Genomic DNA, 22,735 nt, shown 5'->3' on the forward strand with positions numbered 1-22,735 from the left:
CCGTCCGACGACTTACAAGGAAGTCGTCCGTCCGACGACTTACAAGGAAGTCATCCAAAATAAACAAGGTTTGACCAAAATCTCGGAATAAAGTCGTGGACGACTTTCTTGTAAATCGTCTAAAAGACAAGTTTCGTGTAAGTCATCTAACAGATGACTTCCGTGTAAGTCTTCTAGAGAAACATATGATGCTAATTAATAGGTTGAATATATATATGGTTTCTTTTTTGGAGTTGGAACATATGATGCTAATTAATTAGATAATTTTTAATTTATTAAATTTCTTTTGTGATTTTGGCTAATATGATATATATAATTGTGGTATATGCTTACAATATCTGGGTAGAAAACAATTGTCAGAGCTTAAGCTGATTGGTTGTAAATGCTTTTCATGAAAACTATAAAAATGATTTTGTATTTGATATTCCATGATCTTGAGAACTCTAAATTTATTTTGTTGCCATAATTATTATTCGGTTGGTTTGTATTGCTTAGAAGCAATATGATAATAATAGATGGTTTGTATTTAATTTATTTCATGATTAATATCTATTTTATTATTTTAATTATTTTTAGAGTGGATCAAGATCAAATTTGTAAATATTAGCAACCCGGATAGTAATAATAATTTTTTGAATTTAACAAAGTGTGGATCCAAATCTAAGTACCATAAGTTTCTAAAATATCAGATTCGTTTTCAAATTTAATTGATGTATTTAACTTCAAATATTTAAATTAACTATTTAAAGAAAATATATAGCAGTACGTAGTTTTATGTAGGAAGGAGCAAGGATCAAAACAGAAAATAAAGTACTACAAGTTTACAGTTTCAACTTTCAAGTAATATTGAAAGATTAATTTGGTGAGGCAAGGCAACCATAAAGTATATGAATACAACAAAACTAAACCATGCGTGAATGGTAGACTGTGTGCTCAAAGCATTTCATCATTCGGATTTGACTTTGGTGTTTTACCTATAGTAAGTTTCTTTGTCAAAACTTTTGTTATCCTCCAATATTGGTCTAACGCTTAAGCAATATTTTAGTGATTTTAATTAACATGTTTATCAAATCTAAACATGATTCACACTCATTAGTTTATAAATAAGGAAAGCATATTTCAAAAAAAATGTTAGCAATTATGGGTTTCTGACTAAAAATTAATTGATGATGATACATGAATTGCTTTATATCATTTACAACATTATTCAAAATCCCATTTTAATTTCTTATACGATAATGGAAGTATGGGAGAAATGTGTAGAAAGAAGAGTAGAGTTGAACTAAAGCAATATCAGTTAAAAGAGAATATTTGCATAAGAATTTTTTATGAGTAAAAGAGAACAAAAGGCAAAAGATCAGTGAGAAGAGAATATTTGCATTTAATTAAACAGAAAGAGAACGATACACGCCTTCCACAAATAAAGAAAAATCAGATTTTCATTTTGTATATATTTTCCGCATTAATTCAAAATATCTGGCGGACTGAGACCTAACCGACTAATCCTTGAAAATTTACCTACCGGTGCCAAACATATCTGATTACAAACGGATATATCTGAAATGAAACATTTCGAATTCAGGGTGATCAACATCATTTTATGCTTACTTTACCATTCGACCATGTTTATGTGATTAATTTATTTTTCTATATTTTTGTTTGGTTGTTTACAACATACCTTTTGTTTTACGCTACGAAATAAAAATGTTCGTCTGATGTAGGAAAAGGAAAGAAACAAAACAAAGAGGGACATACAGTAGTTGGTTGCAACAGAAAACAATGGCACAATATTGTCGTTTTCTTAAGCCAAAGGTTTAAGACATCTCACATCTGAAACAGTTTGTGGCCTCAACTTAAGCAACAAGCATTACAAGTTATACAATACTCATCAGTAATTAAACAAATGGAAATATTTTAAGTCTGGACTCATCAATAGTTAAACAAATGTTTATTTCAATTAGGTTTGTTTAAGCGTTCTTTTTTTTTTTGAAAGAATTTTAAATTTATTCACTTCAAAAAATCTTTGTACAAGCTATACTATTTTCTATTGACAAAAAAAATAAAACCTATAAATTGAAAAGAGAAGAATTTGATAAGAGTCAACCACTCCCAAACCACAACTCCATTGTCTTCTCATATTTACTTCCAGGTTTCTTCCTCAATGAAGAGATTCTGTTTCGAATTTGCTTGTCCAAATAAGTGATTAGTCGAGAAGAAGTTTGAGGAGGCTCTCCTACCCGACGTTTGTTTCTTTCATACCAAATGGCATACGCAACTGCTTGAAAGCAATATAGAACTAAGAAGGTTGTGGTTCTGTCTTGGAAACCATTGACCAGACATTGCAACAAAGGCGGCCATTGAACTGTTACTCCCATTACCAGACCTTTGATCGTACCCTGCAGAACCTCCCCTGAGAAAGCACATTAAAAAAAGAAATGGTCTCTCGACTCCATTCCAGAATTACACAGCCAACAACAAGCAGCGGCTTGAGGTAAATAATTTACTTGTTTAAGCGTTCAAGTAAAGCTTATGCCGATCTATTAGCTAAGAAAGCAACTACAAATAGCACACAATGGAGGTTATTCCATTATTCCATTATTCTGTGGTTGTTTTTCATTGTATTTCGCCAGAAACCCTGTAACCAATCGGCTCTGTTTCCCCGATAATCTATCGTCTGTGTAACTCACCGGATACCCAATTTTGGGTTGGAAATGAATTATATTTTGATCAAAAAAAATGTTTCTTGAATTAGCCTGTGAATATTAATAACAGTATATTATATATAGTTGTCGGGAAAAATGATGAACACACTCAAGTTTGACACGGGTACGGAGACTGGAAATGGGGAGACGGAAAACGGAAAAGTAAGTTTTTTTAGAACGGGCACGTCGGGGATACATCAACTATTTTTTGATTTCCGACCAACGTAAATCCATATACACACACACATATATATATATATATTTTAACACAGTATACACATATATTATGTATACAGTTTATGAGTAAACTTAAAAATAATATAAACCCCACATAGAAGTACAATTTCAAGCATGTATTTGCTCTGTTTTAATTGATTTTCAGCGGATGACTTTGTTTAATTGTTTTAACTGTTTGAACTTTGCAATTTTAAGTATAAAACTAGATCTCGAGGGTGTTTGTTTTCAGTTTTATATACGTATATATTTATTTTAGATTGGTAGTGGTGTACATTTTTAAAAAATTTAATCGTATATTTGAATGTTTATATAACTATTTCAGATACAATAATTTAATAATTTTATAGTTTATATGTTGTAGTTAATCAATTATTTAAAACCTTCATATATATTTGTTGCTTCTTAATCTTATTATATATTTATTTTATTGTATTTGTGTTTAGTTATTAAGCAAATTAATATATGCATGAAACAACATATTTAAAATTATTTTGTATTTAATTTAAGCTAAATTCTGACCGCCTTTCAAAGCTAAATTTCCTTTTAGCAATATTTTTTACTTTTATTCATTTTAGATACTATATTATTATATATATATATAAATCTTAATTCCATAAATTTATTATATAGTTTGCTAATGTTAAGTCGTTTTGTCATCGTATTATATTTTTAACATGAATATTCACATGTCTTACCAACATATTATATTTTGAACATAGATATTAATAATTATGAAAATAAATTATATATAATTTAATATGATTTTACCATATTTATCTCAATATAATAATTTTATTTTGATACGATTGATTATGATTATATAATTGATAAAAAAATGATATAATTTTTATTTTTATTTTATAAACAATAACTGAATATATTAATGCATTATAATATTTCAAAACTAATTACGTAATTAGTGAAAATATTTACATATAATTTTTGAAAATTAATATCTTGTTAAAATCTTTTTAAAACAGATTTGTTAGCTTTTTAAAAATATATTTTTATATTTAAAATGAAAAGATATCAAAAAATATTATGATTAAAGTAGTTTAAAGATTTTGTGTTATTAGTTTTAATAAAATACATTTAATAAAAAAATTACAGGATTGTCCAAATTAAAAAAAAAATCACACATGAAAGAAGTAGATATTTGATTACTCACACGATAAAAGTAAATATTGCTTTGATAAAAGTAGATATTGCTTTGATAAAAGTAGATATTGATTTGATTAGTTACTCACTTGAAACATCCTTTGCAGTGATTTGCAACACGGATGCGGCATGGTCAAAAGAAACAGAGACGGCTGGCTTAGGATGGATGTTCGACAGTCCTGATCCAGCTACGAGACAATGCATGTCCACAACACGCCATGCGGTGTCCTCACCACTGATGGCGGATGCACTGGCTATGCGTGAAGCTCTCCAAGCAGCAAAGCAAGGTCTCCTCTCCAACGTCTGGTTTCGAACCGACTCCCAAGATATCAACTCGAAGTCCTATTCAGTGGAGCTCTATGGAGTTCTCTCTGATATCGAGTTTCTATCCCGATCTTTTGTTTCTGTGTTTTTTTTCTTATGTTCCTCGTTCTCAGAACTTGACTGCAGACTCTTTGGCAAAAAACGCTCTGCGTACGGCCGCTACTTTGTACTAGCCTCTTATTCAATATTAATCTTCTGGTGTTCAAAAAAAAGTTATAACTGATTAGCACTTAATCTTGTTAATTTAAATATTGTATCAAGCGAGCATAATTTAAATATTGTAAGCTTTGAACATTTGTTAATAATTTACTGAATACATTGAGCATTTGGAGAAGATGAAGTTTGGTGCATTGTTAACGTCATTAAGAATTTGTACCTCAATCATTTAAAACCCATCTATGACTATATTTTAGTAGTTACAAATTTTCAACCGCAGAATCTTGTATCAAGCAAGCATAATTTAAATATTGTTTTCAAAACACAATAAGTCATAGAATCTTGGAAGACGTTTGTAACAGTCAAAATTGACATGAACTTGATATCTAACCTATACTAAAAGGAGAATAAGCTCAAAGCTCAGCCTATCCACGTCATCTAAGAAAATTAACCAATCATAAGACTCTATTTTGACACATCACCTTGGCTAAAATAGAGTGGAGTTTCGTATGGGCTTTATTATATTATCGGTCGACCCATTTGAGCACATGCCCAAAAATCTGTTTCGTCGTCGTCTTCAAGCGTCAAGAGTCTCTCCCCCGACTCTTCCACTTCATCTTCTCCAATGTCTGGGTTTTTTTTTCCATTACCTTCTCAATCAATGAGGATGTTAAAGCTATTCTCCAACGTTTTGTTCCACCTACCTTTGATACTTCTCCTATATAAAGCTCTACCTCTAACCTAAATCCATCCAGAATCAAAAACCCTACTCTGCAGAAACTAAATTGCAATGAAATCCACAACGAAGTCTCAGCTTACCACCGGCATATCTCCCGTCGCCGTCTATTTCAACGACATCTCACCAAGACCAGATGAGTCACAGCTTCGGTTTCAGGTAATCCATCCTTTTAGCAGGCTTCTTCGTTTAAATGTGGCTCTTTGCTTATATCTTCGTTTAAAACTGTTGTTATTTCGTTTCTCATGGTTTTGAATCTAAAAATGCTTAGATTCTCTATTGGTCTCTTACTCTGCTTATAAATTGGTTTCAGAATAAAGTCGGCCAGGTATGTGATACTTAGCCACCTTGAGCACGTACACATATGTGTCTCACAATGGAGAGAAAGTTGCTGTGAAAATACAAAGATCTGGACTAAAGTTTTCGATATAGATCTATGTAACAACTTTTGTGTTATATTATACAACCTTTGGACATGGATGCTTTATTTATGCTAAAAATGACATATTTTCTTATCAGGAAATTTGATGTTGCTTGATGAATATTTCTGGAAAAGTGATCCATTTGCCCCAAACGCCCCGGATGGTATTTACGAAAAATGTGCCATGTAAGTCTTTTTAACATAAAGTAGTTATAACTCTGGCTCTAAAACATGTGGCGCTGATATATCAAGAGTAATGCTAAAGTGTCAAACTTATAATGGTTTCAAACTTATTTTATGGTTTGGCTGTTTTAGATACTCCAAACCGCCTACTTTCATGATGTTTAAGTCAATTTCAATAATCTTGATAATCAAGACAAAGCTTAACCACTGCTTGAAAAAATATTTACAATCCATTATTTGTTCAATTAGATATTTAATCATAAATAAGAGACTAAATCATGTTATTATGTATACACTATATATTGTTCTCTGTTTGTAGCTTGCAGATAACCAAAGTTATGAGTCATGAAACTTTTTTAAAGGACAGGTGGTGCGCTCTGGGAATCACAGCAAGGATCCTCAGTACCACAGTCTGGATCACTTCTTTGACAGGTTCTAACATGATCATGCCACTTTGGTTACACATTGGGTCTTTTGATTTTGAAAGTATTTGAATTTATATTAGTTCTGTGTTTTGATATAAGCCAGCCTCTAAATGTAGACCCCAAAAACATTTCTGATAGTTTACAGCGTCTACATTTAGATCCGACATGGGTTGTTGGTTCGATGAGGCTAAATAGTTATATTTACATGAAGTTCATGGTCGGCTTCAGTGCAAATGCAAAGGTTACAAAATAAAATACCTGATTTATCTCCATTTATAGAGTTAGTTTCATTACAAAGTTCTCTCTGTTTTCTTTGTTTGATGAAAATATGTAAATAAATTGTAGGCAGCGAATGTATATAAGAAGAAAGCTGAAAGTCCTACGAAAACATGGATACAACATGGTATAGTTACTGGTATCAGTTTCACAGATTCTGTCTTCGTCCTCTTCATTTCTTATGTAGCCAGTTTGTATGATATTGGCTCAAATTATTCTTTTTTGTTTTCTTCTCTATGTTTCAAACAATAGCTCTGTTTTGAGAGAGTGGAAGCTGTAAATCATCAGTAACTGTGGCAGAGGTTTAACGATCCCAATCAGGACAGACACTCTTCGCAGAGTTGATATTAAAGCCATCAGTTGAAAAGGGTAAGGCAGCAAAGCAGGCTGGTAAGCCAAAAATAAGTTTTGTACAGTGTAAATAAACAGAGCAAACATTGCTAACGGAAAAGGAGGAGAAGCCAGTGAAACCAGTATCATCTATGTAACTGAGCTACCTAACGCTCATGGCTTCATTAGTGGACTGCAACAGGTATTTTTAACTGCACTTGATCAACTATGCAGCCCTAATTTCCGGATTTAAACTAAATTGAAAAACGTATTCCCTGTTGCAGGCCTATGATACAATGGTGGGTGAAAGAGGACTTCAGTTATCAGGCAGAAAATAGTAGAGAGTGGTAGCCATAGCAATTTTTAAAGATCCTATGGTGTGGGCCGTGTGGTTTAGGGATGAAGCAACAATTACTGTTGATATTTAGTCAGAGTCTGGGGTTCATGAGTTAATTGCATAGGTTAGAAAGAAAAGCAAGCCACTGATCCCAATATATGAGGGTCTCTATGTTTCTTTAGTACAACTTCATTTGACTGCTTCTGCGAAAACATTTTTTAAGGGATTACCTACCATTTGAGCAAATATGGAATTGACAGCAAACATATTTTCCATTATGAATGATTACAGAGCTTCGAGAATGACATTGACTTTCACAGAATGTTAAAAAAAAATGATCTAACAAAGCCAGTACAATCCTAACGAACCCTGCAATGGCAGAACGCTGCATCCATTACTTCTTACAAGTATAAAAGGGATCACGGCAATTCCTAGGCTACTTTGGTGAAAAGGTTCGCGGGAATACAAAGAATGAGGAAGAAAAAGAATGCAGTACTGAGGACTCCTTTCTCTGATCACCATGTCCGTGAGCTGCTGTATGTCTCCGTAATTAATAGAGACTCTTCAAAATAATTCCATATCGGAAAAGCCTGCCAATACTTTCCTAACTTGAATAGAACTTCGTTGCTTGATTTGTTCATAATTATTTTTTGGATATTACATGGGTGAGGTGCATATAGCTTGGTGTCTCTCAATGCTCATCAGGTGATATCAAAAATTTATAACTGATTAACCTCTAATCCTAAAAGAAGAAGGTGATGACGTGCTCTTAATATTATCATCATGTCTAACTCATGTGAATTATCAACTTAACAAACTCATTAGATGATGTCAAAAAAAAAAACAAACTCATTAGATTCACTCTTTGGGTTATACAGTCATGTTCACCCGAATTGATTCAGAAAACACAAGCAATTCTAATTATCTACACCCGTCCCCTTTTCACATATATTTAATCTACATGTTACATTGTTACCTATATTAATATTTATTAAATCACAAATGTTTTCATTACTTTTTTTCTAAACAGCAAAAGAGTGAAGAAATGTAATAATATAACTAATACTAATGCAACATAATATTACAAATAAATGTTTAAAAAATACATATTACAAACAATATGAATACTCAATCTGTGTGTAGAGGTTACGAAATTTAAAACTACTTTTTCAGCATTCATACTTCAGTCACTTAACTAACCAATTAAATTGTTTCCGTTCTCCATTGAAAAAGGCATTGTTCACAGGGATGTAAAGCTAGGTAACTTTGCCTTCTCTACAAAGAGTCAGACCCGAATTTGAGAGTGTGCCCATGGAGTAAATGCACAGGGCCCAACTTTTACTAATTTTCTTTAGAATTTAGGGCCCTAAATTTTTTAAACCATTACAAAACATGACCTAATAATTTTAATGATTTTACTTTATTAAATAACATTTGTAAAAAAATTTGGACTAGCACTGGACCCTCAATCTCCATGAGACGGGCCTGCAAAGAGCAAACAAGCTATCTCATTGCCTTTATAACCTCGCCACAGTTGGCAATTCTCTAGCACGTTTCTCTTATCTATAGCAACAACTACCGGTTAATGTTTCATATAAAATAATCATAGGTAACAATCATATTTTTTGAATACTAAGGCCATTGTCTAATAGAAGCACTGAACAACTTTGCTAACACATGCGTTCATGTTAAGATAGCTTTATGATATAACCCTAATCATTGAATAATTTTGATATATTTGAACTTTTTTTTTTTTACAAAATTGAGATAAATTTTAAATTTAGTTTCACGTTTTCAGACTAATTTTAATTGATTATCTATAAAAACAGCATTGAAAGACCATGTTGTCAACTACATAATACCAAATAAGAATATATACATAATACACAAAACCAAACTACATTACTCTTTTTAGTGTAGAATATGCGCTAAAAAAGATAGAATTTCATATTTCAAATATACGTCAAATAAAAAAATAAAGTTGTTAGAAATATACAAATTAAGTTAGTACAAAAATATTTACAGATTATGTTAAGAAAACTAAATACAAAATTAAAGTAAACATTTAACATAGACACAACAATCCGTGCGTAGCACGGACACGGACCTAGTTCATTTAAAATCAGAAACTGGAAAGATGATATTAGTTTACTATAGAGTAACACTTCCGAGACGTGAATGAGTTATAGACGTTTATGTCTTTGACCGAAGAACAAAAGTATTCATTTAAAGTCATGAGTTGGCTCGATGATATTAGTTCATTTGGTTATAGAGTAGATATAGAGTAGATATCGAGATGTGTTTCTAATATTGTTTTCTACTTAATATTAAGATTATTAATGATTGAAAAACGTAATGTGATCAATTCTAATAGATGGTCCATTTTAAAATATCGTACATTAAAGAGTCATGACTTCTCTTTTAATAGATTAGATTAAGTTTTATTTGGTGTTTTACATAAATACATAAATACTACGTTCTTATGACATGCTTTATATAGTCAGTGGCTTGCGCATCTTCCTCTCAATTCTCTAGACTATATTTTCTTCAGCAGCTTTTTGCTACATACAGAATTGATAAAGATTCTCAAGTTTATAGCAAATGGCTATATACTTTGTGCATCTAATCTTTCCCAACTAATAATCACCACAAAATGCATCTAATAATAACCACTGAGAAGTCCAAATGTTAAATTCAGGTGTTCCGAAATGTCCCATATCAACTCGTACGTCCCCATTGTTGGGATTGTTAAAGCCCATGTCCAACTCTGTATTATCTGATTAGTACGATATTGTCCACTTTGGGTCTAATTGGCAAGCCTGCATGGATTTACTTTTCGTTTTCTTTCCAAAATGTCTCGTACTATTAGAGTTGGACATCTCTTTATATATTAGACACTTTTTGTCTAATTCTCCAATGTGGGACTTAGTTTGTTATCTCACATTCTCTCCCTCAAACTAAGGATCACATTCATCTCGTGATCCACAACTGACTTCCAGTATCTTTTGACTTGATCTCTGCCACACACCTCTCGTTCCTAACTCATAGGATACCATTCATCTCTCGAAGGGTATATTGGTCTTTTGCAGATTTCTCGTCAACCGCTCTGATACCAATTGTTAGGATTGTTAAAGCCCATGTCTCCCCATATACACATCACTGTCCCCTCATTGTTCGAGACGTCTTGGAGATGTTTATGAGCCGTCCCAATGCTGTCATGTTTTCGTAACGTCTCCCGTATGTGAGAGGGCTAGTGATAGACGTACCCGTGCATCCTAGCCACTAAACCAAAATGTCCATTAGTTTTAACGGCGCATACGGCTTTATACTTCTCCGGCAAACTTTACTTTCATATATAGTCCGGAAGTTACACACATTGACTTAGTCAAGAACGTCCCCCCATTCCACGACGGCCAGAAACGTTTCCGAAATTGACGGTGGACAGATATAAAGCATCGTCTAGGAGGATACTTATATGATAAGAGCTACTCACATCACATTGTTCCTTAAAACGATGTCGAATTATAAGCTTAGACCATCTCCAATGGAGGTTCTCCCCATTGGGATTCTTAATATATGTATTATATGTATATATATGTATGTATATATTATATATGTGTAAATAATTGTGGACCTTATTGTGGAACCCCATAAATAAGAGTTCTTAAGGATTCTTAAAACCTTTTTTTAAAAACCCGTACCTATTTTGTAGAACCCTACAATTACTTATACATATATAATATATACATATATACATAACACATATATTAAGAACTCCAATGGAAAGAGCCCTCATTGGAGGTGCTCTAGAACCGGAGTCAGTGGGGGAGGCAGCATGTTGCACATGGGTCATTTTTTTTTAATTAGATATATCTCTTTGAAAAATTTAGAAAATCATATAAAATTAGTTAATTGACCCATATTAATATATATATTAATTCTAAACTGACCCTCCTAAAATTTTCTCTTGGCTCCGCCACTGACCGGAGTGACAAGTCTATAAGCTGAGAGATCATTGTTATTGTAATTGATATCGGACCAATTTGATCCTAAGATTTTTCTAGCGACCACAAGACGTGTTCAAGGATCGCTCCGAGGCCAATATGGAAATTCTGGGAGTTAAGCTCCATATCACCGGACACTGCCACACGGGAACCTAACAGCGTCAAGATTTATGCTGGAATGGTTAGACGGGAGATGAATACGCTGAAGAATGTTGGTTTTTGAAAGAGTTTAGAGTGTAATTACCTGGGAGGAGAAGAAAAAAAAATTCCTGGGTGGAGATCGAGAAGCCTTGAAGATTCCTTGCAAGGTTTTTGAGTAGTATAGCTAGTTGAGATCGAACCTTTTAGATGAGTAGGAAGGAATGGAAATTATAATGTAAATATTATAAAAATTTGTATGTCAATGACTTCACAGTTGGTTGTTACTGTGAAAAGAGAGGTGGTTTCACATGATGAGCATTTTGCTTTCTTCCTTTTTCCTCAATTTAAAGCCTTCTAAAATTTCTTGAGCCACTAATAGCATGGCTTTATTTTATATATTTCCTTTCAATGGTTAAATATTAAGACTACTAAAACTTTACAGAGGGGGTTTATCTTGTGTTCCAAACCAAGGATGCTGAAATACTTTATCCATAAGCTAGCCAATATATTAATCTGACAGAAAATCCGATTTCGTTTAATTTCGATAGGAAAAGTCGTAGAGCAACGAAACTGAAGTCTGAATGACTCGATCAAAAAAAAAGAAGTTCAACATTTTTGGAAATCAGATCTTCCCATTTACAGTTTTAAAACAGTATAATGCCAAAAGAAAACATCATATCATTTCATTATAAGTTAAATAGTCATACACCCCCAAATCTAAGCATAGATATATACCACGTCTTACAATGCCACATAATGAAGTCAAATAAATAAATTATTCCATGATTACAAATACATCAATAAGTTTACATTAACAAGATTTTCCGCTTAAATGAGAAGGATAATTAATGAGACGGGGAAGAAGGGGAAGGAGAAGGAGACTTGAGATCAAGAACACTGGAATCGACATTGCGGTATATGAAATGTGCAATAGGTTCCGTACAATAAAAGTGGCATGTGTCGAAGCAACGTTTTTGATCGTGATACCTAGGCATACATTTCTTCATCATACAATATTTGGTGCATGAATCTCTATCGAGCGAGCTTCTCGTTAACGTTTTCTTTCCAATAGATTTAGTTGAAGAGATATTTTCACCGTTTAAGCAAGTCGCACTCATTAACATAGCCACCACTATGAATAATATTATCATCTTCTCGTTAATTCCTTTTGTATCCATTTTCTTTTTTAAACAGTTTTTTTTCTTTTAATTTGTTTTTGATTAAAAAGGAATGGATTGTGGGTTGCTATAGTAAGGGTTTTGAGGAACTTATATATGTGACTGTTTTAACTATTTTTGTGTACTAATAACAAATAACTAATTATAGAGCTTTTTCTATTCTTTGTTATTCACTACTGTCTATGGCTTATTGACTTAATATATTTTCTTGGATTGTACAGAGTGAAACAGAGGTGACAATTACTGATTTATTGTTTTTTATTTATTTTCCAGTAGTGACTGATTTTTTATTTATAGAAAATGTTGATTGGTTGCAGTTAAGTTTGTTATATTTTTTCTTTGTTAGATCCTATGTATTTGTGTATGACATTAATCAGAATGAAGTGTAGCAATAACGTTAGAAAAAAACATGGGCATGATTGGTTGAGACTTTAACTTTAGGTTGTAGTATTTTAGGTGTTTTGTTACAAAAAAAGGTAATTTAGGTGTTTTTATTATTTTTCTCTGTAGAATTATTTCCGAAAGCATTCAAATCACTAATTAAAAATTATAGAAAATTTAAAGTTTAGAAATAATATATTTGTCTTTACTCCCTCCATTTCAAAATGATTCATGTTTTAGAATATTTTTTCAAAAATATATTTTAAATTTTCAATGTACTTATTATTAGGTAATAATGGTAAATTATAAACTTCAAAAATTAATTTTGTTTATTAAATTTTTAATGGCTAAAACTTATAGAACATAGTTAATGAAAAATAATGCACTTAGAATAATAAAAACTTTAATTCTTTTCTAATATGTTTGAAGAACTCCACATACATTTTTTGAAACAGAAGAAGTATAATATTTTGGTGTAAATTCGTTTCTAAAAGTAAACATAATCAAATTATAATAAAGTTGTAGAAGTAAAACTGGAGTTCCACATCTTCTGCACATAGCTGATCCTGATTATTTGGAAGCAAATAAACAAAAAAAACAAATTGAGGACTTAAATAGTTCATAAAATTGTATCTTCAAACAAAAAGAACTTAACCTAAAAATTAATATTATCTCTTATTGCTTTTATTACTTTTCTTATATTAAAATAATGAAAGTAGTATTTAAAGTTTATTTGTTTCTACATTTTAAAGTATATTTCACATCTTCTAATGTTTCACTTGTTGTAGTTGCAAGCCGATGACCGGAGGTTTCTATAGCTTCGACATCGGCTTAGTTGATTTGTTTTGCTTTGGTTCCTTAAATTTATTTTAAATCTAACAAAGTATTTCATTGTTATTCAAAGTGTTTCATCCAACATAGTAAAACCATACCTACTTCTGCAACTCTCCCAATCAAACCTTATATCACTATTTTTGTTGTCCTATTCAATTAACCTCAAATGACTATAGCATTTGCTGTGGGATTGAAACTTTTTAATAAATAAAAAAACCAAAGCTGTATATGTGCTAGTACATAAACTAATAATTTTTTGTTAGTTTTAGATATATTTGTTTAAATTATTTGGATATTTTCAAAATATAACTCATAAATTAATAAATGATTAATGAAATTATCAATACTATCTTGTGACCAAACAAAAACTAGAAGGTCCTTTCACGATTTCATCCTTACGAAGTCAACTATTAATAAAAAAAATCTACTAGAGAAGAGCTAGTGATTGGTGATGGATGTGAGTGCTCTACACATCTATAGTGCTCTCTACATCAATAAAAGCAAAACAATCAAGTTTTATTAAAAAAAATTAAAGTTACAGCCAAAAATCTTAAAAATAAAATATATTGGATGTAGAAATCAACTTTTTTTGGAGCTTTATATTTAGTGCTTTTAATTCTCTGAAATAATTCTACAAAAATAAAATCTAAAGTTACAAAATCTACAACTTAAATTTGACAGCAAAAAATTCAAAACTACAGACACTGCCAATCAATCTCATTATCTATAACTTGACCAAACACATTAACACATTAACTTGACCCACAAAAATGTATTCTTGTGTTCATATCCTTGGGTGAGTGAACCTAAAGATTCACCCTTTAAATATGATAACCAATAAAATGTTGCCACGTCATATTTTGTTTATGAAAATAAAAAATAGAAAATAATATTAATTGCCAAAAAACTTTTGACAATATAAAACTGTAAACTCTAAACTGTATAACTCAAGTTCTAAACCCTAAATCCTATGATTAACACTAAACCCTATAACTCAAATTATAAATACTAAACCTTAAACCCTGATGTTAACCCTAAACCTAGGGTAGTCCCAAAGCCCTAGGGTTATCCCTAAACCCTAGGGTAGTCCCAAAGCCCTAGGGTTATCCCTAAACTCTAGGATTTAAAGTTTAGGATCTAGAATTTTTAGGGTTTAGGGTTTTGTTGACGGCATTTACAATTTGGAGTTAACTATTTTTCCGTAGAAGGAGGAGGAAGAGAAAACTCTAAACCCTAAACGATGTCATCAAAACCCTAAACCCTAAACTCTAAACCTGAGGAATTAAAGTTTACCCTAGGATTTAGGGATAATCATAGGGTTTAGGAACATCTCTAGGGTTTAAGGATAATTTTAGGGTTTAGGGTTTAGTATTTAAAATTTGAGCTATAGGATTAAGTGTTAACCCTAGAGTTTCGAATTTAGAATTTGAATTATAAAGTTTAAGGTTTAGTATAATGTCAAATTTTTTTTTTGCAACTATTATTTTTTTTTTCTCAATTTCTGTTTCCATAAATAAAATACGACGTGGCAGCATTCTATTGGTAATCACTTAAGGACTGAACCTATAGAATAACTAGAAAAAACACATTAACTTGACCAAACACATATGCACATTTTCTATCCATAACCAGTCCAGAGAGCTATCTCAGCCGATATATCCATTTTTTTATATTCTTCCAAGTAAAGAGCTGTAGTTTATGATGAATTAGTGAAGATGACAGGAAACAATTCATAAAAATACTCTAACTAAATTTTATTAAGCTTTTTAATACCTAAACTTTTTTTGTACCCAGTTTAATAACCCAACTTATTATTTTAATACATAAACTTTTAAAATTGTACCCCTTTTAATACCTGAACTTTGTTTATCTTAATTGAAAATACTAATAAGTTTCAAACGAAATTTATAAAATCTCTTAAATCTAAGACAAATATTAATTTTTTAAATTTTTTTAAGATTTAGAAAAGTACGTACAGAAATTAGTGAGAAAATTTTAAATTTTAATTTTTAAGGAAAATAAATAAATTTGTTTTCTATTTCAGAAAACAAACTAAATCAATAGTTAAAACTTAAAACTTTGATGGAAAAAATTAAGGTTATACACAATTTGGTAAACTTTTATTTCTTGGTGTTGAGCTCCATATCACCGGAGACTGCCACACGGGAACCCAACAGCGTCAAGATTTATGCCGGAATAGTTAGACGGTAGATGAATAATTGAATACGCCGAAGAATGCAAGTCTTACACGAGTAATGCTGGTTTTTGAAAGAGTTTAGAGTGTAATTTCCTGGAAGGAGATCGAGAAGCCTCTTGAAGATTCCTTGCAAGGTTTTTGAGTAGTATAACTAGTTGAGGTCAAACCTTTTAGAAAAGTAGGAACGAATGGAAATTATAATGTAAATATTATAAAAATTTGTATGTCAATGACTTCACAATTGGTTGTTACTGTGAAAAGAGGGGTGGATTTCACATGATGAGCATTTTGCTTTGTTCATTTTTCTTCAATTTAATTAAGCCTTCTAAAATTTCTTGAGCCACTAATAGCATGGCTTCATTTTATATATTTCCTTTCAATGGTTAAATATTAAGACTACTAAAACTTTACAGAGGGGGTTTATTTTGTGTTCCAAACCAAGGATGCTGAAACACTTTATCCATAAGCGAGCCAATATATTAATCTGACTGAAAAATCCAATTTTGTTTAATTTCGATAGGAAAAGTCGTAGAGCAACGAAACTGAAGTCAGAATTACTCTATCAAAAAAAAGAAGCTCAACATTTTTGGAAATCAGATCTTCCCATTTACAGTTTTAAAACAGTAGAATGCCAAAAGAAAACATCATATCATTTCATTATAAGTTAAATAGTCATACACCCCCAAATCTAAGCATAGATATATACCACGTCTTACAATGCCACATAATGAAGTCAAATAAATAAAACAAATTATTCCATGATTACAAATACATCAATAAGTTTACATTAACAAGATTTTCCGCTTAAATGAGAAGGATAATTAATGAGACGGGGAAGAAGGGGAAGGAGAAGGAGACTTAAGATCAAGAACACTGGAATCGACATTGCGGTATATGAAATGTGCAATAGGTTCCGTACAATAAAAGTGGCATGTGTCGAAGCAACGTTTTTGATTGTGATACCTAGGCATACATTTCTTCATCATACAATATTTGGTGCATGAATCTCTATCGAGCGAGCTTCTCGTTAACGTTTTCTTTCCAATAGATTTCGTTGAAGATATATTTTCACCGTTTAAGCAAGTCGCACTCATTAACATAGCCACCATTATGAATAATATTATCATCTTCTCGTTAATTCCTTTTGGATCCATTTTCTTGTTTAAACAGTTTTTTTTCTTTTAATTTGTTTTTGATTAAAAAGGAATGGATTGTGGGTTGCTATAGTAAGGGTTTTGAGGAACTTATATATGTGACTGTTTTAACTATTTTTGTGTACTAATAACAAATCACTAATTATAGAGCTTTTTCTATTCTTTGTTATTCACTACTGTCTATGGCTTATTAACATAATATTTTTTCTTGGATTGTACAGAGTGAAACAGAGGTGACAATTACTGATTTATTGTTTTTTATTTATTTTCCAGTAGTGACTGATTGTTTATTTATAGAAAATGTTGATTGGTTGCAGTTAAGTTCGTTATATTTTTTTCTTTGTTAGATCCTATGTATTTGTGTATGACATTAATCAGAATGAACTGTAGCAATAACGTTAGAAAAAAACATGGGCATGATTGGTTGAGACTTTAACTTTAGGTTGTATTATTTTAGGTGTTTTGTTACAAATAAGGTAATTTAGGTGTTTTTATTATTTTTCTCTGTAGAATTATTTCCGAAAACATTCAAATCACTAATTAAAAATTATAGAAAAATTAAAGTTTAGAAATAATATATTTGTTTTTACTCCCTCCATTTCAAAATGATTCATGTTTTAGAATATTTTTTCAAAAATATATTTTAAATTTTCAATGTACTTATTATTAAGTAATAATGGTAAATTATAAACTTCAAAAATTAATTGTGCTTATTAAATTTTTAATGGCTAAAACTTATAGAACATTGTTAATGAAAAATAATGCACTTAGAATAATAAAACTTTAATTCTTTTCTAATATGTTTGAAGAACTCCAAAACATACATTTTTTTAAACATAAGAAGTATAATATTTTGGTTGTAAATTTGTTTCTAAAATTAGATTCGTTTCTAAAATTAAACAAAATCAAATTATAATAAAGTTGTAGAAGTGAAAGTGGAGGTCCACATCTTCTGCACATAGTTGATCCTGATTATTTGGAACCAAATAAAAAAAAAACAAATTGAGGACTTAAATAGTTCATAAAATTGTATCTTCAAACAAAAAGAACTTAACCTAAAAATTAATATTATCTCTTGTTGCTTTTATTACTTTTCTTATATTAAAATAATGAAAATAGTATTTAAATTTTATTTATTTCTGCATTTTAAAATATATTCCACATCTTCTAACGTTTCACTTGTTGTAGTTGCAAGCCGATGACCGGAGGTTTCTATAGCTTCGACATCGGCTTGGTTGATTTGTTTTGCTTTCGTTCCTTAAATTTATTTTAAATCTGACAAAGTATTTCATTGTTATTCAATGTGTTTCATCCAACCATAGTAAAACCATACCTACTTCTGCAACTCTCCCAATCAAACCTTATATCACTATTTTTGTTGTCCTATTCAATTAACCTCAAATGTCTATAGCATTTGCTGTGGGATTGAAACTTTTTAATAAATAAAAAAACCAAAGCTGTATATGTGCTAGTACATAAACTAATAATTTTTTGTTAGTTTTAGATATATTTGTTTAAATTATTTGGAGATTTTCAAAATATAACTCATAAATTAATAAATGATTAATGAAATTATCAATACTACCTTATGACCAAACAAAAACTAGAAGGTCCTTTCACGATTTTATCCTTATGAAATCAACTATTAATAAAAAAAATCTACTAGAGAATAGCTAGTGATTGGTGATGGATGTGAGTGATCTACACATCTACGGTTCTTCTCTCTACATCAATAAAAACAAAACAATCAATCTTTATTTAAAAAAATAAAATTACAGCCAAAAATCTTAAAAATAAAATATATTGGATGTAGAAATCAATTTTTTTCTGGAGCTTTATATTTAGTGCTTTTAATTCTCTGAAATAATTCTACAAAAATAAAATCTAAAGTTACAAAATCTACAACTTAAAATTGACAGCAAAAAATTAAAAACTACAGACGCTGCCAATCAATCTCATTATCTATAACTTGACCAAACACATTAACACATTAACTTGACCCACAAAAATGTATTCTTGTGTTCATATCCTAGGGTGAACCTATAGATTCACCCCTTAAATATGATAACCAATAAAATATTACCACGTCATATTTTGTTTATGAAAATAAAAAATAGAAAATAATATTAATTGCCAAAAACATTTGACAATATAAAACTGTAAACCCTAAACTGTATAACTCAAGTTCTAAACCATAAACCCTATGATTAACACTAAACACTATAGCTCAAATTATAAATACTAAACCTTAAACCGTAATGTTAACCCTAAACCCTAGGGTACTCCCAAAGCCCTAGGGTTATCCCTAAACCCTAGGGTAGTCCCAAAGCTCTAGGGTTATCCCTAAACCCTAGGATTTAAAATTTAGGATCTAGAATTTTTAGGGTTTAGGGTTTTGTTGACGGCATTTACAATTTGGAGTTAACTCTTTTTCTGCAGAAGGAGAAGGAAGAGAAAACTCTAAACCCTAAACGATGTCATCAAAACCCTAAACCCTAAACTCTAAACTTGAGGATTTGAAGTTTACCCTAGGATTTAGGGATAATCATAGGGTTTAGGGACATCTCTAAAGTTTAGGGATAATTTTAGGATGTAGGGTTTAGAGTTTAGGGTTTAGTATTTAAAATTTGAGCTATAGAGTTAAATTAGAATTTGAATTTTAAGATTTAAGGTTTAGAATTTTATATTGTCAATTTTTTTGTAATTATTATTATTTTTTATTTTCTCAATTTCTGTTTCCATAAATAAAATACGACGTGGAAGCATTCTATTGGTAATCACTTAAGGACTGAACCTATAGAATAACTAGAAAAAACACATTAACTTGACCAAACATATATGCACATTTTCTATCAATAACCATTCCAGAGAGCTATCTCAGCCGGTATATCCATTTTTTTTATTCTTGCAAGTAAAGAGCTGTAGTTTATGATGAATTAGTGAAGTTGATAGGTAAAGATTCATAAAATTTTATCAAGCTTTTTAATACATAAACTTTTTTGGGACCGAGTTTAATAACCCAACTAATTATTTTGTTCATTTTAATACATAAACTTTTAAAATTGTATCCCTTTTAATACCTGAACTTTGTTTATTTTAATTGAAAATACTAATAAGTTTCAAACAAAATTTAAAAAATCTCTAAAATCTAAGACAAATATTAATTTTTTTTATTTTTTTTATAAGATTTAGGAAAGTAGATACAGAAATTAGTGAGAAAATTTTAAATTTTAATTTTTAAGAAAAATAAATAAATTTGTTTTCTATTTCAGAAAACAAACTAAATCAATATTTAAAACTTTGATGAAAAAATTTAAGGTTATACACAATTTAGTAAACTTTTATTTCTTGGTGTTGAGCTCCATATCACCGGAGACTGCCACACGGGAACCCAACAGCGTCATGATTTATGCCGGAATAGTTAGACGGTAGATGAATAATTGAATACGCCGAAGAATGCAAGTCTTACACGAGTAATGTTGGTTTTTGAAAGAGTTTAGAGTGTAATTTTCTGGGAGGAGATCGAGAAGCCTTGAAGATTCCTTGCAAGGTTTTTGAGTAGTATAACTAGTTGAGGTCGAACCTCTTAGAAGAGTAGGAACGAATGGAAATTATAATGTAAATATTATAAAAATATGTATGTCAATGACTTCACAATTGGCTACTGTGAAAAGAGGGGTGGATTTCACATGATGAGCATTTTGCTTTCTTCATTTTTCTTCAATTTAATCAAGCCTTCTAAAATTTCTTGAGCTACTAATAGCATGGCTTCATTTTATATATTTCCTTTCAATGGTTAAATATTAAGATTACTAAAACTTTACAGAGGGGGTTTATTTTGTGTTCCAAACCAAGGATGCTGAAACACTTTATCCATAAGCTAGCCAATATATTAATCTGACAGAAAAATCCAATTTTGTTTAATTTCGATAGGAAAAGTCGTAGAGCAACGAAACTGAAGTCTGAATGACTCGATCAAAAAAAAGAAGCTCAACATTTTTGGAAATCAGATCTTCCCATTTACAGTTTTAAAACAGTAGAATGCCAAAAGAAAACATCATATCATTTCATTATAAGTTAAATAGTCATACACCCCCAATTCTAAGCATAGATATATACCACGTCTTACAATGCCACATAATGAAGTCAAATAAATAAAACAAATTATTCCATGATTACAAATACATCAATAAGTTTACATTAACAAGATTTTCCGCATGAATGAGAAGGATAATTAATGAGACGGGGAAGAAGGGGAAGGAGAAGGAGACTTAAGATCAAGAACACTGGAATCGACATTGCGGTATATGAAATATGCAATAGGTTCCGTACAATAAAAGTGGCATGTGTCGATGCAACGTTTTTGATTGTGATACCTAGGCATACATTTCTTCATCATACAATATTTGGTGCATGAATCTCTATCGAGCGAGCTTCTCGTTAACGTTTTCTTTCCAATAGATTTCGTTGAAGATATATTTTCACCGTTTAAGCAAGTCGCACTCATTAACATAGCCACCACTATGAATAATATTATCATCTTCTCGTTAATTCCTTTTGGATCCATTTTCTTGTTTAAACAGTTTTTTTTTCTTTTAATTTGTTTTTGATTAAAAAGGAATGGATTGTGGGTTGCTATAGTAAGGGTTTTGAGGAACTTATATATGTGAGTGTTTTAACTATTTTTGTGTACTAATAACAAATCACTAATTATAGAGCTTTTTCTATTCTTTGTTATTCACTACTGTCTATTATGGTTTATTAACATAATATATTTTCTTGGATTGTACAGAGTGAAACAGAGGTGACAATTACTGATTTATTGTTTTTTATTTATTTTCCAGTAGTGACTGATTGTTTATTTATAGAAAATGTTGATTGGTTGCAGTTAAGTTTGTTACAGGGGTGATTTGGTGATAGATGTGAATGCTGTAAACATCGATAGTTCTTTCTATATCAATAAAATCAAAACAATTTATACTATTAAAAAGAAGACTCTTTATTTAGGATTTTATTTAGTTTCGATCTGTGATAAATTATGTAGCCAAAAACATAATTCAATGACATGTTTTGTGAATAAAATAATAGTTTAAATCAAAATACTAAAAATGCATTACATTTATTGTCACTTAATGTTTTACTCCATATAATAATTTTAATAAATAAAAACTCTTTTTATTTCACTTAATTTAGTCAAACACATAAAAATATTCATTTTTATTAGTTTATAAAATCAGTTATGCATGAACATTGGCTATCGATTTAGGTATTGGTTATTTTTTGGGTATTGTTTTTTTTTTTTGAAATTAGGCATCGCTTGAATATTATAAATTTATGTGTGGATTTTGAGTTAGGTCTTTTTGAGTCTGTATGAGTTCAGTTCTGATGTATAGGAACATAAAAATATTTAAATAACAAATGTATCTGAAATAGATTGAAATATTTGTAACAAAATAATCATATTACTCGATTAGGTCCAGGTCTTTTGAATATAATTATTTATATTACGGCTCATCTAAAATATATAATACTAATTATCCAAAACAAATATCAATGTATAA

At 30.5% G+C, this 22,735-nt stretch overlaps 1 protein-coding gene across 16 annotated transcripts; it reads left to right on the plus strand.

The window, feature by feature from the left end:
* Positions 1-4,965: 4,965 nt before the first annotated feature.
* LOC106399702 lies at positions 4,966-7,531 on the plus strand. Of its 16 annotated transcripts, none has more exons than XR_001280127.3 (8): positions 4,966-5,472; positions 5,627-5,751; positions 5,833-5,920; positions 6,237-6,349; positions 6,481-6,583; positions 6,688-6,745; positions 6,871-7,150; positions 7,233-7,531. XR_001280127.3 is itself a non-coding variant. In XM_048739769.1 (6 exons), exons 1-5 carry the CDS (start codon positions 5,841-5,843, stop codon positions 6,879-6,881), a joined length of 357 nt encoding a protein of 118 aa, XP_048595726.1. In that variant the 5' UTR covers positions 4,966-5,840; the 3' UTR covers positions 6,882-7,150; positions 7,233-7,531. The 16 variants fall into 16 exon arrangements, 1 of the variants encoding a protein (XP_048595726.1); XR_007316231.1 differs by having other exon boundaries at positions 6,501-6,583; XR_007316232.1 differs by having other exon boundaries at positions 6,285-6,349.
* Positions 7,532-22,735: the final 15,204 nt, after the last annotated feature.

Source organism: Brassica napus, chromosome A9 (genome assembly GCF_020379485.1).
Source record: "Brassica napus cultivar Da-Ae chromosome A9, Da-Ae, whole genome shotgun sequence".
In the NCBI taxonomy this organism is placed as follows: Eukaryota; Viridiplantae; Streptophyta; class Magnoliopsida; order Brassicales; family Brassicaceae; genus Brassica; species Brassica napus.